The 21753-nt window shown below is 42.8% G+C and overlaps 1 protein-coding gene across 3 annotated transcripts in view; it reads right to left on the reverse strand.

Annotated features, from left to right (window-relative positions):
* LOC119646271 (scavenger receptor class B member 1-like) overlaps nt 1-21753 on the reverse strand; it is a 66017-nt gene that overhangs the window by 24917 nt on the left and 19347 nt on the right. Inside the window, exons 1-2 of one of the 3 annotated variants that reach the window (XM_038046679.1) lie at nt 17136-17723; nt 7-602 (exon numbers count right to left, since the gene is read on the reverse strand). In XM_038046679.1, coding sequence (XP_037902607.1) covers nt 7-602; nt 17136-17313 — 774 coding nt within the window. In that variant the 5' untranslated portion in view covers nt 17314-17723. Of the gene's footprint in view, nt 1-6; nt 603-12345; nt 12530-17135; nt 17724-21753 lie in introns of those variants that run through there. The other 2 variants (XM_038046680.1, XM_038046681.1) reach the window with 2 other exon arrangements.

Consider the following 21753-nt stretch of genomic DNA (forward strand, 5'->3'; position numbering starts at 1 on the left):
ACTAACATTGTATATGACCCCTCCGTTGTCTTGATGTATCATAAAGGGGACGATTTTCTGTGCTGAATCGAATGCTGGCGACGTGAAGTTCCACAAGTAATTATACACAGTCGTATTGACAAATACTTGATCGTGACGACTCATCAAGCGGAAAGCGAACTTGAAAGTGAAGGAATAATCTGCCAAAGTAGCCGCCATTCCCAAGAGAACGATATTCGGAACGGTTATTGTCTTGTTCAGAATACCGGGCTCATTGAGATCGGTAGCGAATTCTAGAGTTCGTCGCACTGTATAACTCATGGTAGAGTTTTCATGGAACACTACGTCCAAGTGTTCTAGTTTCTCCCTGTAAATAATTGGTCCGAATTCCTTCAATTTTAACTTACTGTCGGTTTTGTTGAGAAAGCTTTCACCATTTAACACAGTGAAAACATAAATCCGGCAGAATACTTCAGGTTGAGGGTTTTTCCACAGTTCATACGGTGGAAATCCAGGAGTCATGTAAAGTCGGCCATACATAATTATATCGAAAAATGTGAACCGTAAGGTAAGCAATCCTAAAATGAATAGAACTGCAGCCATTACAAGACATACGATGGTACCTGAAAGCAATGAAAGATGGATAATGTTGTTAGTATAGTAATCCTGATCTGAAGAATGATGTCTTTTAACTTTTAAAATTTTTATAATAAGAAACAAAGACAGAACATACTAAGGACAATTAAAATTATACCAATTATTCATTACAGTAGTGCCTTGAAGCCAATCATCATCATCAACGGCGCAACAACCGGTATCCGGTCTAGGCCTGCCTTAATAAGGAACTCCAGACATCCCGGTTTTGCGCCGAGGTCCACCAATTCGATATCCCTAAAAGCTGTCTGGCGTCCTGGCCCACGCCATCGCTCCATCTTAGGCAGGGTCTGCCTCGTCTTCTTTTCCTACCATAGATATTGCCCTTATAGACTTTCCGGGTGGGATCATCTTCATCCATACGGATTAAGTGACCCGCCCACCGTAACCTATTGAGCCGGATTTTATCCACAACCGGACGGTCATGGTATCGCTCATAGATTTCGTCATTGTGTAGGCTGTAGGCATTGAAGCCAATGAAGCTCGCGCAAATCGAGGCACGTATGGAGACCTATTCAAACTCACCAGCACGTAGCGTGTCCACCACAAAGCGTGTCAGACACAAAAGTATTCTTTCTTGAATATTTTTTAACACATTCAATTTATTCAATTTACTATTTACAGTGATGAGCTTAAGGCTATTTCTTAACACTAGATCTTATTTCTAACGACATTAGTCTTATCTAGAAATTAACCTACAGCTTAATAATAAAAGTAATTTACAGTACAACTTAACCTAAGCTTACAAGCTAGTGGGGGGAAAAGTCAGGAAAAACCCCCCATAAAATAGAGAATGAATGAGAAAAAACGGAACCGGTAAAGGGATGGGAGAAGGATGCGTAAGGGGAGGGTTAAAACTATTGGGAGAGGGAGTAGACAGTATCAGAGCGATGTTCATTGTAGGGCCGATGGTAATATATTAGCTTACCGTTGCGAAAAACGCGACCTAAGGAGTGAAGGTTTAGGATGTCGGAGGGGAGGACATGGGTTCTAAATGGGCGGTCTGTAGGACTGATCTGTGAATAGATGGACTCTCGGACTAGGCTATTATCATGATTCAGGGCTTGGTAAAGGAACTTTATTAGGGATTTGATGAGGAACACGTCTAAACGGGTCGAGTTGACCCGGTTGTAGACGGCTTGGTTGGAACGGGGATGGGAAGGGCCTAGGGATATTCGGAGGAACTTCCATTCGTTAGCTCGTAGGCGCTCCATTTGGTGTGAGGTTAGATCGCACCATGCTACGAAGCCGTACGTCATTAATGGACGTATTAGCAGCTTGTAGCAGTAGAGCTTAACGTCAGGACGGACAGAGGACTTGTAGTTGAGGATGGGCCATAAGGATTTCAGACCACTTGTAGTGTTGGAGAGGATCGAATTAACGTGAGGAATGGGAGAGAGACGGGAGTTTAGATGGATGCCGAGGTACTTTGTGGAAGTGACGGTGAGGATTGGATCTTGGCCAATTTTGATAAGGAGATCGGAGATATCGCAGCGCATTTTGAATGTAAGTTTTATCCTGCCTCGAAAGACGATGGCATGGCATTTGGACGGGTTGAGTAGGAGTTTCCAGGAGATGAGGTAGGAGTTGAGGGATTGGATGGAGTGGTTTATACGGGATTGGGCGGCACGGATATTTCTAGATGGGGTATAGAGAATTAGGTCATCGGCATATTGAAGAGCATTAACTGTGTAGGGAGTTGTGGTGGAATAGTGAAGAGGGATATCAGCAGTGTAGAGTGAGAAGAGGGTTGCCGAGAGGACCGAGCCTTGTGGGATGCCTGCGGGGGGAATGTAGGAATCGGATAAGGAGTCAAGAACTCTAACTTGGGAATGGCGGTTGGAGAGGAAGCTACGGATAAGTCGACAAAGGTGAGGATGAAATTTAAAAATAAAGGACAGTTTGAAAATAAGGCCTTCGTGCCATACGGAATCGAAGGCCTTCTGAATGTCTAGGAGACAGGCGGTGGTGGGGATGTTATTGTTTAAGTTTTTGTAGAGGTCGGATTTGAGGACGAGGAGAGCGTGTGATGTGCCATGGCCTTTCTTGTTGGCAAACTGGAAGCTAGGGATGGTATCGTGATCGGAGATGTGGGAAAGTAGAAGGTCGTGGATGGCGACTTCAAAGATCTTGGAAAGGGAGTTGAGTAAGGAAATTGGGCGATAGCTATTGGGATTGGATGAGGGTTCTTGTTTTTTCCGGATGGGGACGATGTGCGCTTGTTTCCAAGGAGTGGGGAAATGTGCTAAGATGAAGCAGTGGTTGAAAAGTTGTGAAAGGAGAGGACTTAGGGTTTTGGCGCACCTCTTAAGGATAATGGTAGGGATTTTATCAGGACCTGTGGATTTTTTGTTTTTACGGGAAAGGATTATGGATTCGATGGATTCTTGGGAAAGGGATGGGATTGGGTCGCAAAAGTGAGGAGCGGGACCTGGGGGTGGAATTGGTAGGCTGGTGTAAACTGGGAAGTTGGACGTAAGGTCGGAGAGGTGTTGGGAAACCGATGATTCGGTAGAAGGGTCTGAAAGATGGAGGGTAGTGCGATGAGCTGTGAGGAAGGCTTTTGCCAATTGGTCGGTATGGTCTTTAGGAGAAGTGTTGGGTGGAAGGGTGGTGGGAGCTTTAGATTTGGCGAGGTGGGGACAAGTGTGGCGGAGTTGGTTACATGTTTGGTTATTAATGGAGATACCTGAAAGTTTGACGGTGTGGTGTTCGGCGTAGAGGGATCTGATTTCGGATCGGATGGTATGTGTTAGGGAATCAATGCGGGTTTTAAGGAAGTTGAAGCGGGGATTGTATCTATTGCGGTGGAGTTGGCGACGGAGGGTGGTTTTGAATTTGATTAGGTCGAGGATGTGGGTGGGGAGGGTGATGAGATTGTTGTAGTTTAGGAGACGCATAGGGATGGTTTGGTTGCAGACCTCTTGGGTGATTTCTGTTATCTGGGATATTGTATTGTCTAAATACTCTGGAGAAGGGTAGGAGGGAAGAGAGATGGATGCAAGTTTGTCAGCTAACCCGTAGTAGACGAGATTCCAGTTGGCTTTGGAATAATCTGGAAGGGTTTTAGGTTGGATTCTAGGGAATTGATCATTAATGTAGAACTCAAGAACTACACCGTCATGATCACTGAGGCCAGGAACAGTTGGGAGGTCGGAGGGAACTGTTGGGAAGTGGGAATTGAGTGAGGAGATTATTGCTCACGAAGAATAGGTCAAGGAAGGAATGGGAATTGGATGAGTGGTGGGTAGGTTGATTGGGTGGGAGGAGGGTTAACTGTAGTGGGAGGGAATTTTGGGAATACCAGTTGGCTAGCCTGTTGCCATTGGGGTTGGTGGTAGTATTGAACCAAATACTGTGCTTGGCATTCAGGTCACCGCCTAGTATGAGGAAGACTTGTTTATTTTGGGATTCTGGGAGAGCTCTGAGGAAATAAACAAGTTGGGTGAGATCAGCTGGGTCGAGGATTTGTTTTGGGCAGTATAGGCTGCCGAGAAAGGTGATGGAGCAACGGGAAGTAACAGAGATAACCGTAGTTTCAATGGAAGGAGTAACGGAAGGCGGGATAAAAATTTGGTTGGAGTCTATGTTATTGGACACTAGGATAGCTGTACCTCCGCCCGGGCGGTTTGTACGGTCGGTTCGGAAGGAAGTGATGTTGGGAAAGGAGAGTCTGTGGATCGAGTTAAGTCTTGTTTCGGTGAGGAGGAGGAAGTGCGGATTATGGGTGTTATGGAAGTTGAGGAGTTCATGTCTCTTTTGCCTGCTCACAATGGAGTTTGGGTTGAGCAATACCACTTTAGTGGACATTGCTGGGAGACACTTGGCACAGGAAGGAAAGTAGAGCGAGGCGTTTTTCCATAGGAGAGGAAAGGGAATGGTAAGTGGGGATGAAGGAGTTGAGTTGGGAGGCGAGTTGAGGAGTCGGCATATTGAATAGTGAAAGGATTTCACTATCCAAATTGAAGGAGTTGCTAGGATGAGTGGCGTTTCTGGCTATGGAAGCATACGAGAGTGGCTGGCTTTGTAGTGGGATAGAATTGATAGATTGTCTAGGGTTGTGGAGGGAAGAAGTCTTGGGAGCAGGGATTGGAGAGGGCTTGTTTGGTTGAGGAGCTGTGTTTTGGCGTGCACGGGCTTGTACGAACATCGGGCAGTTGCGATAACTCGCCGGATGTGTATTGGAGCCACAATTTATACACGTAGGATTTTGGTTGGCAGCCTTGGGGCATTGTCGGGGACCGTGGGGAGTGTTGCATTTAACGCAACGGTAAGGTAAATTGCAGTTGGATGCGGCGTGCCCAAGTCTCTGACAATTGCGACATCGGGCGATTTCGTGGAATTGTATGGGTTCGAAATTAATAAGACAATGGAACATCGCCCTGGCCTTGGATAGTGTGGATTGCTGGAAGCCTGGTTTGAAAGAAACCAGGAAAAGGTGGAGGGATTTGTTGTTTCGCCTCGATGAGCTCGTCTCATACGGTCGAACACTAACTGCATCCGTGACACCGAGCCGGTGGAGTTCGCCGAGAACTTCGTCAGGGGTGTAGGTGAAATCTAGTCCCCGGAGAACTAGATTTACCGGCTTTTGATGGGCTGGTGTAAAAGTGAAGAAGGGATGATTCCCTTCTTTCAGTAGTGCTTTCGTGGTTTCGAACTCCGTTTGGTTCGAGACGAGCACATGTGTGGAATGAATGCTAGTTTTTTTGAGGGAGACGTTGGGGGAAGCACTAATTATTTTGGATGTAACTGATTTGGTAATAGTCGGATCGGCGCGGATTATTATCGGGGGGAATTTTTCCTGACTTACCTTAGGAGCAGGAGTAATAGTATTGTTGTGAGTCACTGCTGATTGTTGCTGAGATGAGTTGATGGTGATGGTGTTGGTGCTGGGTTGTTGCATTGCGGTGAGACGAATGTTGGGAGTAGTGGCTGGATGTAGAGTTGCTTGTTGAATTGTTGCAGTATTGGTGGTTGGTTGTTGTAGAGTCGGTGTGTGTGTGATAGGTTGTTGGCTTGATTGTTGTTTGATTATTGCATTGGCGTGTGGTTGAGATGGTGAGTCGGAGAGCATTTCGGTTGTTGTTATTTCTGATGATGATGGTATTGGTGTTCGGTGATGTAAGCGGGTCATTGTCTCCGCTTCGGTGTGTGGGTGGTTGCCGTGGTTGCCGGCACAAAAACTTCTGTAGGCGGCCATTTTGTTGGTCAGGTTTAGAACGAATTCCTCGTTGTCGAGGACTTCGGGGCCGTCAATGCCAAGAAGAGACATGAGCCGGATGTTATGGATCATCAATCTCTTGTTGGCTTCTTTGATTTGTAGCAGCTGGCACTCGAGTTCGGCCAGTTTGAGATCCGAAACGCTCTCCTCTTCGGAAGAGCAGTCTATGGAGGCAGCTTCGGGGCTGCCCGGCGGTGAAAAGGGGTCATCAGCGTCCCCAGCAGGGTGGATCTTCTTGCAAGGATCCACCTCCTGGGGGGATACGGACCTAACGTCCACATTGCGCTTCGACATAGTGTCGAAACGCAACACACAGTCTATCACTACAAAAGCTTCTAATTGCTATGGCACTACACTACTACTACAATACCAAAATATAACAAAAAGCGAAACTACTACTACTTCAAATATTACTACTTTCAACTTTCAACTTACAAGAAAACACGACTGGTCCGTGCGAACTCACGAGTCGAACTGATTCTTTCTTGAATATATTCACTATGCGAGCATTCATATTTACAAGCACCAATGCACGCATCAGAATTATTAAAAAGGATATTTTGGCCGTGGTGGAGATAGCTGGGGATATTTGCATTCGTATAACGGTATTCTACGAATACATTTATTTTCAAATAAATGAATATTTTCGCACTCACACAAGTTAATATGAATGCGTCTGTATTCGTATTTGCAAGGGTGTATTCATATTTTCGAATGTGAACACGAATTCTTTTGTATTCAAATGTTAGTATTCACTTGGATTGCGAATATTAGCGCCTTATTGATATGATCATGTTGTAGATATATATGGAGGAGTCGGTCTTAGGTCCGAGTTATCCTGGAAAAATCCAGATCCCACCCAAATCCACTCATCTCCCAGGCCATGCAGATCGAGATCGTCGAAGAGAATCTTCTACGAACTCATCTGTTTCCACAAATCCTCATATCTCTCCAAGCCCGTAACCTTCTTTTCGACCCCGGCGGTAGAGTAATCTTCTACAACGGTAATTACTCCTCATCCCAGTTTATAAAACCTACCCATCCTTAGCGCCACTCCTAGCTTCCTTTCCCAAACCCCTCCCGCATGCCCCCCATCCCAACCCACATCCTAGTTCCTACCCCGCCCGTCCGCTTTTATAAAAAAATTCAACTAATGGAGGTTTTTTTCGACTTTTCCTCCAGATAACAGTTTATGTATTTGCAAATTTATTCTTTAGTGATAAGTTAGTTTAAGCTATATTTTGTACCTTAGATTAAGCTAGACTGTTAAGGTAGTACATAAGTTAGGTTAATTTAGCATTGTATTTTTGTAGGTTAGAATAAAAATGTTTGTTTTTTTTGGTCCGACCTTCTGAGAAGAGTGATCAGTAGATTTTTCAACACGCTATAAAAGATAAATTTGACCAAATATATTTGTTAGATGTGAATCAAAATATGTACACCTCAATGCGCTGATGATTCCGCCCAAGGAAACTTTCGAATCTATCGACAGAAGTCTAATAGCCACTTTTAAATTTTTCGTGACAGGAAAATTATTTTCCCGTCAGGGAAAAAATAAAAAAAAATTTATTGTACTATTTGTAAAACGTTTGGCAGTTTTGTTGCTTGGGAATATTAGCGCATTGAAATCCATGAATTTTGATTCATATCTAACAAGGTATATTTTGTCAAATTTATATCTTGTTAGACATGGGTGTTCAAAAATCTACTGATCATTATTCTAAGGGCTATAACCCACGTCTTAATACCCAAAATAAAAACAATAAGAAAATTAAAGGGCATTACAGATGTAGATAAAAAATGTGTACATATATTATAAACTCGGAAAATATTTTCAAGTCTGATGAATTGTTCTGTGAAAAGAGAACACTTGAAAGCAAAGAAATCTCTGCGAGAATACTGATTCAGTTGAATTCCTATATGCTATCTGCACATCGACCCAAAACTGAAAGTGCACAAAAATTGACTAGTGCGGGCAGTTGGGTATTTGGAGGGATCAAATGACTGGTTATTTGGATAACAACCAAATGTAGCCCGAAATATCCGAAAATATTCGAGTATGAATTCTATTGGATTCCTACATGTATTTATGTAACTATTAATATTCGAATTCATATTCATATCATTTGGATATCAAATTATTTTGACTGGCAATTTGTATTCGTTTGCCGGTGATGAATTTTCCTATTTCTATGTTGATGATCGTTGGAAACTCTTTTTCCTTTCTCTAGACTAAAACTAGATTAACTATTCTTGATTGATTATTGATGATTAATTGATTATTTTTAAATAGGGTGTTGTGGCGGAGCATTCCGAAAGTCATCATTTACGCCTTCAGCCTAATAATTCAAAAATAATTAAATAACCATCCCGCACCAAATTCAAATTCTTCTGGTCAAACGCACACATCTAAGCTGTTAACATCGAATCAGATATTTCCTTTTATTCCCCTAAATCAACTTGTCTTTTTCTTCTGGGTCATTTTTCCTCGGTTTTTATTCGTATCCATTGATCCTACCTCTATACCGACACAGCTGGATTCTCTTTGGCTGGATTCCTCTTCTGAATCTCTTTATTGATGAATTTCTTCTGGGTAACGTTGACGTTAGTGACGGTTGTAGTCCAGAGGGTATTCTGAATCTTTTCCTAAAAAAATGGGGGCAGAATATTTCGCTTGCCCTTACTATCGTTTATGACTAGAACTTGTCCAAATGTATTTTCCCGGATATGTGGAAGAAAGTTCGTATTAATCCATTGCACAAAAAGGTGATATTACCCTGGCCGAAAACTACCAGCCTACATCCATCCTTCTCCAAAATTTTTGAAAAATACGTAAAATATTGCCTTTCGTCTTGTGAGAAAGAGCAGCATGGGTTTCAACCTGGTCGCTCTATGTATGCTCGATTGGTTGGAATTGACCAACGTCTATAAATATAAGAAACGATGTCCATATAATCTATACTGACTTGCAAAGCTTTCGATTCTATTTCCCATTCCTTGCAACCCACCGAACTCTGATCATATGCATTTCCAGCGAGTATTCCCTCCTAGTTAAGATTTTACTTAGAATGTAGAGCAAATCGTCTCTTCTTCAATGTCTCCATTTTTCCCTCATCCCGTGTACGACAAGGCTCAATCCATGGCCTATTTCTGATTTCATTAATTTAGTTTTCTTTCTGTTAAGGTTCGACCTAACACATTACCTCGCCCTCCGTAAACTTCAAATGAGAAAATGTTACTCTTTATGCTATTCACTAAAAGCCCTCCTCCAACACGCGTTTATTATCTTAATAGTCAGCTCTTAACAGCGATTGCTTCTTACAAGAACCTAAGTGTGACCTTTGACAGCAGGTCCCAATTTAATTTTTATTACGTCCATGCACTCAAACATAGCTGAAAATTCAACTACTCCCATCAATATAATAGCAAACATACAATGATTTAGAAGCAGAACGACATAATGTTTTCAAACTATAATAATAGTATTTATTATCAATATAGTTAGTATATAAAAAAAAATGTAGAACATTACCCGAAGTGACCACTATTAGCCTTGATAAAACTTTGAAACGATTAGACCAGCCATTTATCACAGTACACCCTATGTTCATAGGAAAATTTCCCACTGCTCATTTTAATGATTTCTTCAGTATTTAGGTGTTTATTTCAGCACCTCATGCCCTCTAAAACCGACTATAATTTGTAGTCCAGAGGATTAGGATCTGGACTACCAGAAGGTCAAAATACGTTAGCACACTGCTCCCGACGTTTTCACCCTTTTTCCGCAGACCATCGTATCTAACATGCTATCAAACCATCCCTGAGCCGGGGTGGTGACCTCGTTTAAACTCAGGAAAAGGGAATCGTTTGGTGCTTGCTGCCTATGTAGCTTTGCAAAAGCCTTTTACATTTTATCACCTTATCTTTGATAAAGCACTCTGTCAGCAAATTTTCCGTATCTATTTTGTAAATTGTCTTAAGTCTTTGCTGATTATGCGTGACATTAAATTTTTCGATATTCCCATTTATTTGTTGATTTTTTGTTTACGCTTCGCGTTTCGTCGGATTCGAAAATCGATCGCTTCTATAGCCTTCCCAATTTTGACGAGATATCACATTATCAGTGTCCTCAAATAATTTTAAAGCACGATAAACAAATATACGCCCTACACAGAGGAGGCTTTAGTGTTCGCTATTATCGAAATTCTAGTTTCCTCATTAGTCCACTCCATTGTGAAACAAAAGAAACCGAAAAAGAGATGGAAATATTACTAGACGCGACTGACAAAGTTTAACGGCAAAAATCTGACAGCTATAAAATTTTAACGAATTTAGAGTTATTTATAATCGTAACACAACCTACCCTAAACTCCTATTTACGGCCTAGTTCGTCAAGCACACCTGCTACTGGTTGGCCAACGGATGGCCTTTTGGTCGCTTACTATCGACTTCGATGTTCAGACCAATCTTACCAATCGTTAGCACGAATTGCGTGACCATACCATCGAAGACGCCTCTCTCGCAATTTTTACACGATCGGTGCAACCCCATAACTATCGCTGATATCTTCATTTCGGATGTGATCAAAGCGTGTGACGCCATTAGCCCAACGCAACATCTTTGTCTCCATTACCGCAAGACGCAGGTCATTGTCCTTTATGGTCGGTCAACACTCAGAACCACAAAAAACGGTAGGGACGACATTGCGATAGAGCCGGTGGAATTGCCTGAAATGTCAGCAATGTTTTGCGGAAATGGGGCATGAACAAACTCTTCAGTTTAAACATGCTCGAAATATTCTCGCCATCTATCCACCGCGGGTCATCGGTCGATAAACAAAGTACCGTTCTTGCCGCTGACAACAGAAGTGTTGGATATCTGTGTGCGTTGGTGTCGGCTTTCGACAAGTCAGTAAAAATTTCTCTCGCCATCTCGAGTTTCCACTTTATCGTAAAGATGTTTGCAGTGGGCCACTCGGTTGGCATTCTTATAAATTGGCGGGGGTTTTATCGTCGAGAAACTTATAGTTGAGACGTTTCTTTTCGCAGACTTTCCTTTCAACATTGTCAAAGCCGCGTTTCTTGGTTGATGAGCCAATTATCGGTGTTGGTCACCCGGGAGGTTGTAGAGGCCACTTTGTGGTTCATGTCTTTAATTTAGTTTCACGATCCTTCCTCATTTGCCATGGTTGGTAATCGCATAAGTGAGACCATTTCTTCTTGCCTCTCACGAAATCCCCACAATTTAGTGCGCGGCGGGCCAGTGCGTTCCTCTAGCTGTTTTATCGATGCTTGATTCGCAGGACGGAAACCAACGGCCAATGTTGAGGTACCGTGGTCTCATAGGGAACGGTTTGCATTCAGTGACGGTGGTAAAATGTCGGCGTCTTATGAGGATATAGTCGATTTGCGTTTTACTGTTCCTACTATAAAATGTTGGAAGATGACCTGTCTGTCGTATGCGGTGAAGAAATGAATAGTGCGATCACCTGATAATAGTGAGCTTCATCAGCCGGCCATCAAATCATTTGACTTGTTTCATGACATCACTCAAACCGTCTGAGATGGCAATGCCAACACCGTATTGAATGTGTGGGCCACTGAAATAGAGAATTTTATAGCAATTTTTACCGAGTTCGCGTTCTATGTCGCAGCTTTTGGCACCAGATCATAGGGTTTCCTGTAGAGCGCATATGACAATGCACCTTTTCCGAAGCGCTCCTGTGAGTTCCTCGGTCTTTCAGCGAGGGTGCCAATATTTAGCGTGCAGGCACGTATTTAATATGCTTTAACTAACTTACTTACGTCCTGACGCGTCCATGCGTCAAGAACCCTTGGCCATTTCGTGCCGCGTCAATTGTGGTGGATGCCCTAGCATCTCTCTGGGGCTTATAACTCAACCCAATCATTTTTTAACGACATTAGATGTATTTTCTTGGTCAGCCTGTCGCGGAACCTGTGACCAAGAGAGGTAAGGTAGGATTTAGCATAGTGGAATAACTCTAACTATACCTTATTCTTTTCAGAAATTTTTCAATGAAACATCAATGACGGCGTCAAAAATATTGGGTCATTGCAACGTCTCAAAAAAGAGAAAAAATAAGGAAAATAAATAAATTAAGGAAAACGGGGTTTTATGCGGTATGAAATTGAAGTTAACCAAAAAATCAGCCTCCCTTCAAATAATGCCTTTGTCGTCAAAAACCTGACATAAATCAAAATATTTATCACGAATCTAATCGATTTCGAAGTCATTCTATTCTTTTGAATATGCATAATGACATCTGTTTTTTTTTTCTTTTACACCAACTTCAAAACTTTGTTTTGGTCGCGTTCAAGATCGGACCACAATGTTTTTTGAAAAAAGAACTAACCACTCATGTTTAAAACCGAATTCGACTCTCATATTATTAAAATGTATTTACAGAGGAAATCACTGATTCGCGTGGTCTTACAAAAAAATTGGACCCGAAGAAATCGCGAATATACGACTTTTATCGTCCTTGGTGTACGAATAAAGGTTTTGCGTCCACTGGGAACGGCACGACACAACAGATTAGCTAACACCCACTGTGAATGACACCCCACGGCAGATTGACTTACGTTTTAGGGGCGACAGAACATGGCAAAATATTGCTTGGTATATACCATTTGCAAGACAATATTCGTCAAATTAGATTAACTCTCTAAGTGAAATCAAGTTTTTAACAAATGAAATTAATGCTCCAGCAAATGCAAATAAGATCACATGTTTCAAAACTAATTAACCATTTTCAAGACAAGTTAACCCAGGGTGAAAAAAGGTGACACGGATGAAGTTCTAACAGAAATTGAAGCGTGTGTGGAAAGGAACTATTCGATTTCCAACCCTGAAACTTGCCAACTTTGAATTAGATAGGATTAACGTACTATTGAGCTCAGAAAAGAGTATGCCACGCTCATTACTGCGATGACTAACAAGGAAGTTATCCAATCCAAAACACTAACCAATGTCACCTGACTGATTATTGATGAACGGAAAACCGTGGTCCATCTTGTTAGCAACATTAGCTATAATGGTTAACGCCAATTCATCGTTCATAGTCGAACTACCTATGTTGAAGCCCTTCAGAGAAAGTGTGACGCAAAATTTTCATTAAAGCGAGAAACCACACTGGGAGGTTTTCAGAATCGACTTCTTTTATTGCATAGACCGTTAGCTTAGCTATCCCAGAATCATCATCATCATCAACGGCGCAACAACCGGTATCCGGTCTAGGCCTGCCTTAATAAAGAACTCCAAATATCCCGGTTTTGGGCCGAGGTCCACCAATTCGATATCCCTAAAAGCTGTCTGGCGTCCTGACCTACACTATCGCTCAATCTCAGACAGGGTCTGCCTCGTCTTTTTTTCCTACCATAGATATCCCAGAATACACTGCAGAAATTTCAAAACGAAATTTGTGTTCCTTTAGATTTTATGGGCGTAGGCTCGAGCGATTGCCGGATTTGCGGATTGCCTTATGTCCTTACGAAATTTTGTAGCGATATGTAAACAGTGCATTTATAAATGCTTGGCTTCAGTTTCTTGTACGAGTGTATTTGTGTTTGTTGTAACTGTATTTTCTTTGCAATTAAGCTGTTAACAAAAAATAGGTCATTCTGATTTTTTTTTAAAGGAAACTTCCGGACCTTTTTGAACGGTCATTATATGAACTTCAAATTTCAGTGATTTTTTTAAGTTTTTTAAGGCCGTGAACAAATTTTTATGTTTTGCAGTTATAAAATTGTAGCAAACTGGATCATCTGAACTAAAAAATATTAATGGATTTAGCTAAATATCAGTAAACACTAGTGATTGATCGAAGAATTTAAAAGAGTATGTATTTTTCACTAGATAGTGATCAGTTATATTTACTGGTCCGATTTTTCACTTAAAAGATGGTCGGTTTTGGGTTATAAAACGGCCTTTTGTTTATCGAAAAAGAATCGAACGATTAAACACTACATTTTTATGTAGTTTAGTTTTAACAGATCTAGTATTTTCCCAGTAATTTCGGTCACCTGTCTCAAACATCTCATTTGCAGAAAAACTTCAGGTCGTTTTCGGTACCATTTCTTCTCTTGCAACGATCATATCTCAGTTAACTTTATTCGATCGACTTGAAATTTTAAGAATTCTCACATAGTTACACTTGACCAGAAGGCAGTTAACCCTTTAAGAGTGAGAAATGCCTTCATATCCAAAAGCCGACTTTTCAAACAGTCTTTTTTCAAATAATACCGGAAGCTCGCGCTTTAAACAAACAAATATTGCCTATTACCGAATACTGTATTCTATATGCATGTATATAAATTGACCGTACTCCTATTTCCGATTTACTCTGGGCGTAAAATTATACATATGTACATGTAAAGTGCGTACATATATACAGAAATCGTAATAAATCCGAGGTCCACTAATTCGATATCTCCAAAAACTGTACGGCGTCCTGGCCTACGCCATCATTCCATCTCAGGCAGGGTCTGCCTCGTCTTCTTCTTCTACCATAGATATTTCCCTTATAGACTTTTCGGGCTGGATCATCCTCATCCATACGGATTAAGTGACCTGCCCACCGCAACCTATTGAGTCGAATTTTATCCACAACCTGAAGGTCATGGTATCGCTCATAGATTTCGTCGTTATGTAAGCTACGGAATCATTCATCCTCATGTAGGGGGCCACAAATTCTTTGGGCCAGGTTAAAGAGAACGCATGATAAGGAATCCCTTGTCTTAGACCGCTGTTGAGGTCGAATGGTCTCCAGAGTGATCCTGCTGCTTTTATCTGGCATCGCATATTGGTCAGAGTCAGCTCAGTCAGTTTTATTAACTTCGTCGGGATAGTGAATTCTCTTGTTGCCATGTATAGTTTTATCCTGGCTATGCGATCATAGGTGGCTTGAAAGTCGATGAAAAGATAGTGCAACTGATGTTCATCGTTTGCCACAGAGGGAAAATCTAACCTGTTGCTGATTTGCTTGGAGTGAAGCCTCTTTGGAATTGACCAATGATGTTCTGAGCGTATGGGAATATCCGGCCTAGCAAGATAGCAGAAAATATCTTATTGATGGTACTCAGCAACATGATACATCTATAATTACTGCATTGTGTGATATTTTCCTTTTTATGTGTGGAACAAATAATGCTTCGTTGTCGGCCGTCAGGAATTCAAGATTTGCTGTCCCACATCTTGAGCATAAGTTGATGAACCGCTTGGTGTAGTTGGTCGCCTCCATATTTAACCAATACGATTGTAATTTCATCGGCTCGTGATGACTTATGATTTTTAAGCCGATAAATTGCACCGACTCGTCGGTACCTCCAAATCGCCGATGTTATGGTTGTTGAGCAGTTCAATCAAAATACTCAAGCCATCGCTACAATATGCTCATTCTATCTGAAATCAGACTTCCCTCTTTGTCTCGGTAGGATGATCATTGAGGTGTAGCGCGGGATGAAACCTTGCTGTTGTTGCCCTCCTTTTTCCGCCTGAGAAGTCGTTTCTCCGCTGAACGGGGTTCGTGATAAAACTCCACTCCAAAGTTGTGCCTTATGTTATCTTCTACACCAATTCCAAATTTCGTACTTCTGGCATGAACTTAAGGGGTTTCCGCCTAAATTTCCAAAATAGGCTAATAAGTATTATTAACCTACTTTGCGCAGATATCCGTACGGGATGTATTTTGAGGCCTAGATTTCGTTAGATACACCACTTTGATTTTTTCAAATTTTTCGGTTGGATAGGTTCTAAGAACTGTTACAAGGATCATATGTTGAGCCCCCACTCCGCTACGTTGCACCCGAGATCAAATATGGAACCAGTATCGAAAAGTACTAATTGAGTCCTTTGATTTGTTACCCCTTATGGTCACATACTGTGAAAAATTTTTTGCACCCTCCTTTCGCATGCATAGGGAACCTCCCTTAAACTAAATGGCGACACCTGCTGTATGTAAAGGGATCCACAGACTACATGCTCCCACCAATTTTCGTGAGAATCAGTCTAGCCGTTTCTGAATAAATCGGGACAGGCAAACATCGACTCGATTCAAATAAGGTTTTGTTTCACACAAAACCTGAAAATGGAGAAAATTGAAATATTTTTTGAACACTTCATTTTAAAGACCTTTTCAAGCACTTTAAAAGAGCTTCAGATCAATTTCCACCAAAAGTTACTAATTTTATATTATTCGACCTTGAAAGTGTTATTTTTTTTAGATATTACGAATTTTTCCCCACTCCAAATTTCTTGTCAATCGCTCTTGGCAGAAAGAAGTCGGAGGTCGCCCCCGATTTTCGACTTTAATAACTGGACGAATATGTGTATTACTTAGGTGGAAATTGGTTACGTATGTATGTACGTTCTGTGTGGTTGAAGAAGTTCAATTCCGAAGGAAATATTTGTCTGATTCAGACACAGATGTTTGTCGGATACTGAAACAGACTTTGTCTGAAACAGATATTTAGATGAGGCAAACATTTGTCTGCTTGTCTCTTTGCCGGGACCTTTCCCTGTGTATTGTCTGAGGCTGAAATAGGGTTTTCATTATATATGGCTTGTATGATAAATATACCACGCAACATTCTACCGTGTTGTGTTGTTCTTGTGAACGTAAGCCAATCTGTAATGTCGTGTTGTATTGTTCCCGGTGGGCGTTAGCTATTCTATTAATCTCGGAAGCGTGCTCCTTAAAACTCGTAAGACAAATTGTAACAGCGACCTTTATAGAACGAGATATCGATGTCAAATAGCAAATAATGGAGTAGTAAGTCCATTATAGATATTGGGTTGAAGTATCACTTCAGTCGTAACAGTCGTATTGTTCACTTTATTTGCATTATGCCAGGAGATAGTTTAGAGCCGATCAGCAATCCTACTGGCTCCAAACCTACATCAAGGAACTGAAAGCATAAGTTTACATTCATCACAAATATTGAACAATAGATTGAATGCATATATAGTTGTATACAACTTTAGTTTATAATAGACTTACAAACTTAATAACATAAACTACCACATTTCCTCAATTGATCAGGCGGGGCTAAGGCACACTATCTGTGAAGAAAATTTGTTCCTTCTTTCCATCCTCATTCATAACCGTATCAAATAACTCTTATCAGATATCCTTGAGGAATATTTCCCACTGTCAATATTATGTCATATATTTGACTTCATTATTCGAAACTTCTGCCTCTAGTTGACCTTCCTACCAGAAAAAAATCTGTCTTATAGGACTGAGGATTGACTGAGAACTTACAACATCTTCTTTGCAGTCCATATCGGTCATGTCTACTCCGCTTTTTGTCAGGTATTTTTCCTTTTTCGCTTTCTTTTATATCCTTTGGGCACTGGGGTTTATTTATTATTGTGTTGAGTGCGATGCCTTGCATGAAGGTGTTTGAATCATCACTTTTCAATTCGCGGCCATTAGTCATTTTATTTTCAGGCAAATTTTGTGTTTGAACTTTATAATTAACACAGTTGTTTTTTATTGCTCAGCCAGCAGTTAAGAGGTTAATTTTCTATATGGATTTCAGCTGATTTCCTTTAAGCTCCACCTAACCTATTTCCTTGCATGCATTACCAAAACCAGCATTAGTTTGAAAACAGATTATTCGAGGATTATTCCACTATGTAAACACGATTAAAACCGTCGCACGCGATCCACCCGCCTAATCCCGCTTCAATTTTTACGTTTTCCGCTTTACCAATAACCTCTCTATCGATCGATTTCGATTTCAATGGGCTTATTTTGTCTTCAAAATGGCTTATAAAGAAGACCCTGGGAGTTTTTATAGGTGCTACTAGCGTAGTGAGAAGCGTAGAGGACTTTTACCGAAGCGCGTTAAATTAAGACTGATAGTAAATATATTAAATTGATAACTTTTGTAATTATCAACAAATCGGGGCAGTTTAACATAAGAAAGTCCACCATAGACAAATGATAGGGCAGAGGGGGCATCTCTACACATTAGATTCACATATAGTAAATGTTTCAGACTTTTGCTTTGATTGACTTGCCAATGCTTTAAAACAGATATTTTCAGCGATTCGCAATCAATCTAGAACAGCGATTACTATTAACCCGTGATTACTAAGCCTCGCGTGTAAAGCAAGGCGTTTAAGTACATCTTCAAAGGGAACTGAATATATTGTATATGCCGTACATGTCAACCACTGAAATGCAAGTGTCTATATGGAACTCCGTCATGCTATTAACATAGTATGCTGGTCCCAAGCCCAGGTAAAGGAGGAGGGTTTGAGGCAACGTACCCTGTACTATCCTCAGTAAGACAAAAATAAAATGCTGAGATCAGGGAGAGAGATAAATAGAGTATAGTCAGAGTTATTCCGCTATGCTAAATCCTACCTGATCTCTCTTGGTGACAGGTCCCGCGATAGGCCGGCCAAGAAAATGCATACAATGTCGTTACAAACATGATGATCGGATCGAGTCACAAGCCTCGGAGAATTACTAGGGCGTCCACTTCAGTCGACGCGGCAGGACGGGCCCCGGTCCGGTCGAGAAACGGGCAAGGGTTCTTGACGCATGCTCGACGTCAGGACGTAAGCAAGTTAGTCCGAACAAAACAAACAAAACAAATACGTGTCTGCAGACTAGATGTTGGTACTCTAACTGGAAAGACGGAGGAACTCGCAAGAGCCCTTCGGAAAAGGTGCATTGATATCTGCGCTCTGCAAGAAACCCGATGGTCTGGTGCCAAAAGCTGCGACATTGAATGCGAACGCGGTAAAAATGGGTATACATTTCTCTATTTTAGTACCCCACACACTCAATATGGTGTTGGCATTGCCATCTCAGATGGTTTTCGTCATGCCATTAAAGAAGTCGAACGATTTGGTGATCGGCTGATGAAGCTCACCATTATATCAGCTGATCGCACTATTCATTTCTTCACTGCGTACGCACCACAGACAGGTCGACCTGATGCCGAGAAAGATGTCCTCTGGCAACTTCTCGATGAAAAGACTTGTCACGTGCCTGCTGACAACTATATTATTATTGCCGGCGACCTTAATGGTCATGTGGGTGAAAAGGCAGACGGTAACTGGGCCATGGAAGAAAGGAGTTCGGAACGGGCAATGAGGGTGGCGAGCGTATAATCGATTTAGCGGACACCCATGACCTTGTACTTATGAATATATGGTTCATCAAACGATTGTCTCAACTTCCCTAGTGGGAACAGTAAAACGCAAATCGATTATATTCTCATAAGACGCCGACATGAGACCTATGAAACCATCGCACCTCAACATCGGCCGTTGATTGCCGTCCTGCGAATTAAACCACCGATAAAACAGCGCGAGGAAAGCACTGGCTCGCGGCGCATCAAATGGTGGCGATTTGGTGAGAAGAAAGAACAAACGATCTCACTCATACGAAGCCCACCATTACGAATGTGGAAGAATCGTGGAACCAAATGAAAGACACTATCCAGAAAGCGGTCTCTGCAACCCTCGGGGCCACCAAGCCCTGTAAGCGGTACATCAACTGAGATACTTGGCTTTGGAATGATGATGTTGAAATGAAGGTCCGTGAAAAGAAACGCCTCTACCCCAAATTTCTCGACGATAAAACACCTGCTAATTGGTAAATTTATAAGAATGCCAACCGGGAAGCAAAGAAAGCGGTCGCTGTCACCCGAGCAATCCATTACAAAAATCTTTACGATAAATTGAACACTCGGGACGGCGAGAGAGACCTATCGACTTGCTAAAAGCCGTAACGAACGTACACAGGATATCGAACACTTCTGTTGCGTTAATGACAAGAACGACACCTTGCTTACCAACCGTCGAGCCGCAACGGATAGATGGCGAGAATACTTCGAGTAGATTTCAGATGAAGAATTCGCTCATCCTCAACTTCCACAATCATTGCCGACATTTGGACCAGTTCCACCTGTCAGCGCAGGATTCCCACGTACTCGAGGAGGGCGATCAGACCCGAGTCTGCAAGGAACTCATCACGAAGCCTCACCGGAGGTTATCTGGTACCATGGGAACCGGGATGGCCCTCTGAGAGCATATGCTCCAGGAGAAATACTGGAGGATGTGCTCTCGGCCCGGTTATTTGCGGTTGGCCCCCTAGTGGGAGTTTCATGGTGGTTATGGTTGTGCCTACATCGCGGGCAGAGCTCCCCGGAGCTCACGCGTAGAGCTGCGTTTTACAACTCGGGCGCCGTACGTTAGATAGGCCCCGCATCCACTGGTATGAATGCTGAGCCTGCACTCAGTATAAACCAGGACCGCTGTGCTTGCATGGCGGGGCTCTGATTGTAGTCCCAAAATCAATCCGTGTCCGAAGAGGACCGTGGGATTAAGCCTTCACGGCAGGCACTCACGTTAAACCTCCCAGGACTTTCGTGTCAGCGCAGGATTAAGTCTCACGACAGGTGCCTACGTAAAACACTATGGGCTTCACTGTCAGCGCAACTGGGTGGTCAGAGGTGGCGGTGAGGAAGACGGGGCGGCAACTCTGTCGTCTGAACCAAAACCAAGTGGCCGAGGAGAATCTCCACGTGGTGGCACCGGGAACCGCTGTATCGCATTGGCTTGCCGGCCGTGATGCAGTAGGCGAATGCTCCAAAGCCCAGCAAGGGCGATCAAACCCGAGTCTGCACGGGGACTCATCTGAAGTGGCTTCGGTCACGAAACCTTACCAGGGGTATACTGGTCCCATGGGAACCGAGGTAGCCGCTGGACTCTTATACTTCAGGAGAATTCCTGTCGTATCTGAGTACAGCTCGGTTGGTTGCGGTTGGCCCCCTTGTGGGAGTTTCATGGGGGCTGTGGTTGTGCTCAAGCGAAAAGAGACCTCCGGGCCTCGACGTGGTGTTGCGTATCAACACGGGTGCCGTACTCCATAGTTCGGTAGAGATTTAGGTAGGTCTTGCATCCACCAGTATAAATGCTAAGCCATGCACTGGTACCGTTGTGTTTGTCTCAGCGGGGCTCTGATTGTGGTCACAAAATCAATCCGTGCCTGAAGAGGGCCGTAGGATTAAGTCTCAAGACAGGTACCTAAGTTAAACACCGAGAACTTCACTGTCAGCACAACTCGGTGCTCAGAGGTGGCGGCAAGGAAGATGGGGCGGCAACCCTATCGGCCAAACCAAAATCAAGTGGCCGAGGAGAACCTCCATAGTGGTGGCACCGGGAGACGCTGTAATCACTTTGCTTTGCCGGCCGTGATTCAGTAGGCGAATGCTCCAAAGGCCTAATCAGGGCGACCAGACCCGAGTCTGCACGGGGACTCATCTGAAGTGGCAAATTGGTCACGAAACCTTACCAGGGGTATACTGGTACCATGGGAACCGGGAAAGCCCCTGGACTCACATACTTCGGGTGAACTCCTTTTGTATGTGAGGACAGCTCGGTTATTTGCGGTTGGCCCCCTAGTGGGAGTTTCATGGTGGTCGTGGTTGTGCTCAAGCGAGAAGAGACCTTCGGGCCTCGACGTGGTGTTACGTATCAACATGGGTGCCGTACTCCATAGTTCGGTAGAGATTTAGGTAATTCTTGCACCCACCGTTGTTGCTTGTCTCAGCGGGGCTCTGATTGTGGTCACAAAATCAATCCGTGTCTTAAGAAGACCGTAGGATTAAGTCGTCATGACAGGTGCTCGCGTAAAACCCCCAAGGACTTAACTGTCAGCGCAACTGAAGTCGAGGAGGCAATAAAACGAATGAAATCGGGGAAAACCACAGTACCTGACGACATTGCATCTGAGCTCTGGAAAGCGAAGAGCTAGGACTCAACACTGTATCTCAGTGAATTCTTTAATCGAGTTATTCGGGAAGGAAGAACACCGTCTAACTGGCAAGAAAGTACCACTGTTCCAATATGGAAAG

The sequence above is a fragment of the Hermetia illucens genome, chromosome 1 (genome assembly GCF_905115235.1).
Source record: "Hermetia illucens chromosome 1, iHerIll2.2.curated.20191125, whole genome shotgun sequence".
NCBI classification, from domain to species: domain Eukaryota; kingdom Metazoa; phylum Arthropoda; class Insecta; order Diptera; family Stratiomyidae; genus Hermetia; species Hermetia illucens.